Here is an 8,973-nt window from a genome sequence, read left to right as displayed (position 1 = left end):
GATATAATGTGCAAAGAACAGCATCTCCCCAATATTTTTTTTTCCCTGCATTAGCTCCTGCTTTCACTGTATCTCCATGGGGGCTGTTCAGTGACAACTAGTTGTGACTTCAGTAGGCAAGGCAGGAACAGAACCTTGTTAGCATGCAAGATCCCTGGGATTAGAGTATTGCTTGATATACGTGCATGGCAAAAAGTTCCCTGGAGCTACCCTAGCAGTGGAATCCACTGCCAGAACAAGTGGCAAACCGGGAATTGTGTTGACAGGTGAGTGATGAGAGAGAAAAGCCATCAGAGGAGATTGTCAGTCTATCTTGCATTTTTAAACAGCCCCTCCAGCAGGTGTGTAAAGTGAAAATGCAGCAGCAGTCAGAATGGCTTCATGAAATACTTTTGGTGCAACAGCTTATTTATTCCATAGCCTGTACCAGTGAGATTTTTCTCAACTATTGACCAGTGAGCACTCTATGTGTTAGTGATTCCTTGACAATCTGAGGGATGTTCGAATGCTGACAAGACTGAAAGAGCCAATCATAGCTGGGACAGCCACCCCTTTCAGGCCCATGTGCTTTCTGCTAATGGGCTAAACAGCAAAGGAAACGTGAAAGGAAGGAAGAGGATAAATACCTAGGCACACACCAAATCTGACTGTGATAGAGGTTAGGAAGCAGCTTTTACTACACTGGCTAAAATCCAAATATCTCCTTCTAGTCCAGATTTTCTAAAACAGAGGAAGCCTTCCATAAATATTTAACCCATGTATTCCTCCCCATCCTAACCCCATCATTCTTGTTCTTTAGCAATTCAACTTGGTCTAACCATTAAACAAGGAAGATCAGTAAGTACAGTACTCTGGTATTAGGTCAACATTCAGTATAGCTGTTTTTTGCTTTCCTTGGCAAACGTGCCAGGTTCTCCTTGAGTCTTGGTTAAATGTTTTGGGGAGGTTTTAATTTAATATTTTTTTTTTGTTAAACAACAAATATACAACTGCATTATCCTATCTAAATTGGTTCAAACAGCAGGATCAAGACAAACTGTAATTCTCCAGGAGAGGAAGATGCCAATGTGTCAGGCTTTTTTGTGTGTTAACATAATTTATATTTGCTAGCAGTCAAAGAAGGAAAAACAATTCCATAAAAATGAACTAAAACACAAAATCACTCATTTCTGTATAAACTGAGTGGAATATTTGCATCCTACAATTAAAATTATTCAGAGTAATTAAATTTGGTGTGAAAGAGGTAAATATATTTCATATTGAAACTGTTTTGTGCATTTTATGTATTTTTGATTTATTTATTTTATTCAGTTGGCACAGACTGAATCTTGCCAAAGGTCTGAATAAGAATTTATATGTATAAATAGTTTCCAAGACTCCCAATGTTATAATTCATAATATGGATGCAATATTGAACGTTTTAAATATTCCACTAGGTTTATACACTCTGATAACAATACTGCTGATGCTGCTGTAAGCAGCTACTTTATAAACAAAGTGGTGTTTAGAGTTACAGTGATTTATCAACAAATCCAAGAACATATGCAAAGACAAGGTACCCATGAGGAGCATTCACATGACTTTCATATATCTGGCTTCTCCAACCTGAATGGTCTCAAAATATGTTGGAATCAGCATAACCAATATGGCCAATCATGATCAGGGATGGAGAATCCATCCTATAGACAACACAATCTTGGATAGCTGTCTCTCCAAAGAGAAAACCATGTAACTGTAGAGGAAATTATGCAACTGAGGTTCTCCACATTGACTTTTATGCAAAATAAAGGACCTTTCCTATAAGTCATTTGTTTTTTTCCTTAACTGAGATACCCTGTGTATGACAAACCATTTCGAACACTGGAACCTTTTGCTTAATGTCTGTCATTTGTATTATTGTTATTTGTGGTTGCAGTAAGCGTGCTATTTGTAGACCCTGTTGTCTTCTATTTGGGATGTTCCTACTTCTGCTGTGTGGTCAGTTCTTGTCTCTTTTATTCCTTAGAATGTGCAGGTTGCAAAGAGGAAATCAAGCAAGGTCAGTCCCTCCTGGCTTTAGAAAAACAGTGGCATGTCAGCTGCTTCAAGTGCCAAACCTGTGGAATCATCCTGACTGGAGAATACATTAGCAAGTGCGTGTTTTCACCTCTTCCCTATGCACGTTATAAACTGGATGGGTGGGGAATTCCTTCACAGCTAAGCATTGGATGGTATTCTTGAAGAATTCTGAGACTTTTGTACGACTAGGTATATTAGAAGCAAGAAGAGAGAAAGAAAGCAAAACAGATTTGTACTTTCTCTTTTACCATTCTTGGCTAATGCGCAAAGAAGTGAGATGTGGATATCTTCCTGGATTAGAATCTAATAATTTCATGTACAAATGGAATGTGTGTATTTTCAGTGCACGTAATGGATCACCTTCACTTCTGCAGGAAGCACGAGCCACTTGTGCTTCCTTTTGCCTCACTTGTATGGATTTACTGGAAGGGAATATAGGCAACCTTTTGAGAACTCCTTACTTCATAAAGAAGAGGGGTTTTTTTTAAAAGGGATTTTCTATTTTTTGTAAAATCAGTACGCTTTCCAGTTGCTCACTAAGAATTCCAAAACTGTCTTCAATTTCAACTCTTTGGGCAGTTACACATGAAGGCTCTGGGATGGTTGCAAGTGCCTGTGTTCCTGGAATAAACTAGTCTATCTATTTATTTGATTATTTGCTAATTCAGTCAAAGGTCATATGGTCTGACCCCCACTAATTCAGGAATTAATCCTGATTCATTTACTACCCCATCCAACCATTCTATTTTCTACATCCTCAACAGCACATTCTTTGTAATTCTTTTAAATTTTGTGTATTTAATCCTCATTTACAATAGCTTTGCTTAGATCCTCCATCATAGCAATGTTTCTGACAATGATCTTGCTGTACATAGACCTTTCAGTGGATAATCAGGTAATAATGGTACCAGAAAATAATTCTCTCTGGAGAGAGAATGTAGATCAAGTTTTATGCAGGTGTCATTCAACAGAGCGCATAAATGCTGCAGCATTAAATGCTTATATCTGCACTAAGGAGAATTAAATAAATGATGTTGCAGAATCCCAGTGCCAAATAATATCTGAAGCTGTTTAACAAAAGCAGTATTTTGTCTAGACTAAATAAAACAGTGGATTTCCTTTAATTGGGGGTAACGTTGTCTATAATTCATTAAAAGATAATTGTTTGTAAAACTGCCATTAGCAATGAAAGTCAGTGGACAACTTCTGTTAAAACCCAATTTAAAAGCCACATTTATGGTGCAATTAATGGTTTTATTATTCTGCCTCAATGATTAATCATTGAGTACCTTTAGCCCTGGAGCAACCCGTGAGCCTATTCCAACAAAGGATCCCTTAAAGAAGAATGGTTCTGCTCAGTAAGGAAATAAAAGCAGAATGGGTGACTTTATCCACCAGGTAACAGCCAGAAACAGGCCCACGGTTGTTCTGACATTCTGCTTTTCAAACTTTAATTTTCTGAAATAAATATGAACAATTGTGCAGAAAATATGATATAGGTAGTCCTCGACATAGCAGTTCATTTAGTGACCGTTTGAAGTTATAGTGGCACTGAAAAAAAGTTGACTTATGACCGTTTTTCACACTTACGACCATTGCAGCATCCCAAAGTCATGTGATCAAAATTCAGGTGCTTGGCAACTGACTCACATTTATGACAGTTACAGTGTCCGGGAGGGGGTCATGTGATCACCTTTTGTGACCTTCTGAGAAGCAAAGCTACATTCACTTAAACAACCATGGTATTAACTTAACAACTGCAATAATTCACTTAACCTCTGTGGCAAGAAGAGTCATAAAATGGGGCAAAATTCACTTAACTGTCTCGCTTAACCACGGAAATCATGGGCTCGTAAGTGGTTGTAAGTCGAGAACTACCTGTGTGTGAAGCAGCCGATCTCAAATGTATCTTGGTCGTGCACCATATCGTCTTTTCCTTTTGGCTCCCCTGAGCCTTCCTGCTGACTCCGGCTTGCATCAGAGGCTCACTGTCTACTGAATAAACAAACCGTCCTTCCGCCCTCTGCCTTTTGTGCTGGTGGGTGTACTGCCTTTTTTGTGACACACATTCGCCCTTCCTGTATATTTCATCCAACTGAGCAAGTGGTTAGAAAGAAATTGTCAAAGGACACTCTCCTGGCCCCATTCCTGGACTCAGACCCTGGGCCTCAAGTTGCTGTCAGGCAACTGCAGATAGACCCGGCACAAAACCAGCAGATTAGGAGCGAAAACAGATTAGAAGGCAAAAAGGAAGCAACTGATGTATCTGGGAAAGTTTTCACAATGCCTTCACTTTAGTATGAATGGTGTTCCAGCATCCAGCCATGACGATCTCTATAACATTTGTGCTTCGGGTGGGTTGTGCTTCATTGTTCCTTCTCTCTTTTGAAATCTCATAGCCTGTTCTTTTCTCACAGGGATGGTGTTCCATATTGTGAAGCGGACTATCATGCTCAATTTGGTATTAAGTGTGAGACTTGCAACCGGTATATTAGCGGCAGAGTCTTAGAGGTGAGTCCAGTGCAAAGAGATGTCTTTATTATGACAGGAGTTACACAAACAGGAAACAGCCAAGCGCCTTATCTATAGTCAGAAGAGATCCTGCTCTTTTCCCCTAACTGAACCAAATCTGAAATAATGGCAGTAGCATCCATGGCATGCTTCTTTGCAAAGGATGTTTGGATAACTATGAGATGAGCTCACAAACTGCTATTTGCCCCAAAGTGTTAGGATTTTTCCCCCCACCTGGTATTTTTATTAGAGGTTGGATAAAGAACTAGCTCCTGATAAATTGAAGAATCCGCACAAAAGAAAATAAGCCGTGAGACAAATATATGAAGAAGCCTAATAGATACTAAATGTTGCTGAATTTATTGTTGATGCACCCAAATCGAGCATGGCTATGTCAGCACTATAGAACAAGAGAGCATGCATCTTATTGGAATCTGCTATAGTTAAATCTTATCTATAAAAGCCAAACAGCATTTTGGGGGTTTTGTTTACTTTCATTTCAAGCCCTCACGTGTCACAGAATTTTTTTTAAAATCCTATGAGAACAGATCATTTGCTAAATCATAAAGAATGTTGATACTAGTTCCATTCCATTTCAGAATATCTACCAGTAAATCTGTCACCTCATTTTACAGAAGGACCTTCCATATTTAATTACGCATAATTGGGAATATTTTTTTCTCTCTGTTCTGAATTTCCCAGTATTAAAATTATTTGGTTGACCCTTGTGGCAAGCGTGAGGTGGGAAGAAAAATTCATTCTTTCTTCACTCCATGCACCTATCTTATAAATCTCAGTCAATGCTGCCGTTACAGCAGTCCTCAAGTTATGATGGCAATTGTAACTTCAGTTAGAGCAGTCCTCGAGTTATGATGACCGGGATTGCTATTGCTAAGTGATTCAATCTTAAAGTGCAATGTCACACGATCACTTCACATACAGGAGTTGTAGTCCCATCGTAACCTTGGGATTAGGCAAAAATGTTAAGCAAAAATGGGTGGAGGTTCAAGGCAAAGAGTGCAGGGGATTGGGGACACCACAGATGGGCACTAGGAAATGCAGGTGGGAACTGGGAAGAATGGGCAGAAAGGTGATGGCTGTTGTAAATGTTGGGGCTACAAGGATGGGCTGGCAAGGGCATGGGCAAGTGCTGGGGATTGCCATCAGCCTGGTATATGTTGTGTGTGGGCAGTGGGGCTGCTGCTATATGTGGACACATGCCATGTGAGAGAGCGCTGTGGAATTCAGGCAGTCAATGGGGACTACAGAGTATGAGATCACAGTAGTGGTGGGATTGAAATATGTGAATAACCGCTTCTCTGTGTGGATGCCGCTTCCAGAAGTCCGTTCTGGGCCTGGGCAACAAAAAATTAGCTACCGGTTCTGCCGAACTGGTGCGAACCGGCTGAATCCCACCACTGGGTCCCAGGGATCTGTAGTGGGGGGGGGGGTTTAAGAGAAAAAGTAGTGGGATCAACTTGAAACCTTTCCTACTGTCTTCTCCATTGACTTTTTTCCTTGGGAAACTGGCAGGGAAAGTTGCAAATTGCAATCACATGACTGTGGCTCCTGAAACAATAAATGTGAAACAGGCACCCAAGTACCTAGATCAGTGGTGGTGAACCTATGGCACGGGTGCCAGAGGCGGCACTCGGAGCCCTCTCTGTGGGCACACGTGCCATTGCCCCAGCCTTGCATCCCCCTGGGACCCCCTCCTCACCAGCAGCCCCCCTGGAGGAGAGTCACCCCGAGCGTGGCCCACGTGGAGCAGTGCAGCCAAGGACATGGCAGCCAGACAGTGTAGACAAGACTCTGCCCTCACACCCCATCATGCACAGTTGATGCTGTGAGGCGTGGGCAGAGGGTGTGGCCGCCATGGCGCTGCTGGGCGATCTGCGGTGGGCCCTGGAGGCGGTGAGTGGCCCTGCGGGCAGGCGGGATGGGGGCAGGGCGGGGCAGGGGGTGGAGTGGGGGCGGGGCCAGTTTTTGGGCACTTGGTCTCTAAAAGGTTCGCCATCACTGACCTAGATTATGGTCACATGACTATGAAGACACTGCAATAGCCACAGCTTTCCAGACCAATTATAAGTCCTCCGCATTCAGTGCCATCATAATTTTAAACAGTCGCTGAATCAGTAATTTTAAGTCAAAGATTATCCATCTTACCATAGCATTTCCCCCTTCCTCCTATTTTTTTTTTTTTTAAAAACAATCTCAAGATTTTGTAACTTTCTTTAATGGGAAAATTCATACAGTCCTATGACTTCTTCAGTTATGCAGCTGTGAACAGGTCCATCAATACGGTATTCTTTTTGTAATACAGCACTGGTACATTTATATCAAGATTTTAATTATTTCCTCTTCATCAGCATGGAAGGCTAGTGGTATATTTTGTCTAATAAGTCATTTGCCCTTTGCATCAAACTGCATTTGAAGGACTATCAGCTGAAGATCCCCATTTGGTTCTTCATAAATATTTCCAAAACATCCAAGATAAACTATATATCTTCTGTTACCATTTGTACCAGGAGAGGTTCCAGAGTATATTAGTTTAAGTAGAACTTCCAAATAATCCATTCTAATGCTATCTCTTCTCTCCAACACATCACTTCCCCAATAATAAACTGCAACAGAAGTAGTACCTGAAATGAATAATGAACAGAGGCTTTAAAGTAATGCTGACAGAAGTAAAATGAATTAAAATGTTGTTGTTATCAGTAGTAATTATGGAAAATCACTCATCATCCCTGCATATTTTTTTTTCAACAGTTCCTCTTGTAATTTATTTTCCTACCACTAACACATGCAGCTAAAATTAATTTCAGCAGCAGTTAACATGGAGCTCTGATTCAGAGGCAGAACTGGTTTTTTTTAGTACTATATGAAGTACTGGAATTTATGAAGTAACAATAAAGTCCTCTAAACGTGAACTGATAATTGACCTTCTCAACAAGAGGTTTCATTGCAGTACATCTAAGTTTATTTATCAGTAAAGGGGCAGGGAAAGGACTAGAATCTCTGGTTGTCTTGGAGCCTGGCAGTGGCTGTTCAAATATTTAAAATTGAGAAGAAAAAAGTCTTCTCAATGAGCAAGAAATGATCATTTCCTTGTTAAGTGCTTGCCCAGTTTGTGCCATTTTTCCCCTCCTCAGATTCTGAATTAACTATTTACTTCGGATTTTATCTAATATTCATCCAGAGATAAGTTGGTGTGAACTTGCCAAGCATCTAGCAACCTAATTTAGCACATGCACCAAAAGGTTCTTGAAATTCATTGAATGCAAAAGAGGCCAGGTATTTAGGCTTAAATGTTGCTTGTTGGCTGTAATTTGATCATGCTTTCATTTTCCACCTTTCTGCCCAAGACAGTCAAACCAAGATAATTTGGAGCAGGTTTTAAAAATAATTCTGCCAAGTGATTGCATTCAGAAAGATGCTACTGCTCTTGAGTGGCATTAAGACTTCCAACTTCCTGAAAATTGCATCAGTTTAAGACACAGATGTCCTGAAAGGTTTTCTGGAACAGAAAGTAGATTAAAGGACAACTGGATAGCACTTTAATTCAAAAGGATTTTCACTCCAGATCTATTTTCTTCAGTCATGCACAGTGACTAACAGTTGTTTCACAGGAATGGGAAAAGCTAATGAAATTGTCTTTAAGATAAACCTTGGAAAGAAATTGTTGCATATGGATTCATTCCAGCCATGCTGGTCTTTTCTGTACATTATGTTGGTGAGTACAGGTATAATCCGTTGACAGATAGTTACTTTTGTTGAACTATGTGCCTTGAAATTCCAATACCTTGATCAAGGGAAACTGCAAAAATCATATGATAGGAGTGACTGCATATAGGCCTGCAGATAGCCTGCAACTTGGTACGAAGTCAGGAGATATGTTTGATATGTTACATAGGAAAAATCTTCAAGAGCCATGGGATGGTTCAGAAATCTCATGGGCAAGGTACAACCTATCTTTGGAGATATTCAAGACTGAGTTATTTTACAGTCCCAGAAGTCTCATGGACTACAAGCTCAACCTCTCAGGATTTTCCCTGATGGTGCTGGTGGAAACATTTGATCTCTAAGCCAACTAATCATGATTATAAATCAAACCGTATGGCAAGTTACTGTAGAATTTGATACCTACTGAGTGCCAAGGCTCATGATTTCCCTCAAGATAGGCAGCTGCTATTTTCCCTGTCTCCTCAATGAAATATGGTATGAAAGCCTTCTATTTCAGCCATAATCAGCCTTCATATGTTTAAGCCACTGGCTGTCCCAGATGGCTTTAAGCTGTGTAGCCAGTGTAGAAAATTAATGAGTCTTAAAGAATGACACACCCCTCCCACTTTGAATTATAATTAGCAGTCTGTCTTCACTGTTGGCAACTTTAGATTCATACAA

The 8,973-nt window shown here is 40.4% G+C and overlaps 1 protein-coding gene across 1 annotated transcript in view; it reads left to right on the top strand.

The window, feature by feature from the left end:
• LOC107293278 (actin-binding LIM protein 3-like) overlaps positions 1 to 4,569 on the top strand; it is a gene marked incomplete at its 3' end in the record, with an annotated part of 29,722 nt that extends 25,153 nt beyond the window's left edge. Inside the window, exons 5-6 of the mRNA XM_015822428.1 lie at positions 2,006 to 2,132; positions 4,476 to 4,569. Coding sequence (XP_015677914.1) covers positions 2,006 to 2,132; positions 4,476 to 4,569 — 221 coding nt within the window. The remainder of the gene's footprint in view (positions 1 to 2,005; positions 2,133 to 4,475) is intronic.
• Between the last annotated feature and the right edge of the window lie 4,404 nt (positions 4,570 to 8,973).

Source organism: Protobothrops mucrosquamatus, unplaced genomic scaffold, assembly GCF_001527695.2.
Source record: "Protobothrops mucrosquamatus isolate PMUCROS unplaced genomic scaffold, P.Mucros_1.0 scaffold1561, whole genome shotgun sequence".
In the NCBI taxonomy this organism is placed as follows: domain Eukaryota; kingdom Metazoa; phylum Chordata; class Lepidosauria; order Squamata; family Viperidae; genus Protobothrops; species Protobothrops mucrosquamatus.
Note: the sequence above shows the minus strand (reverse complement) of the source record. Positions and strands in the feature narration are given on the sequence as shown.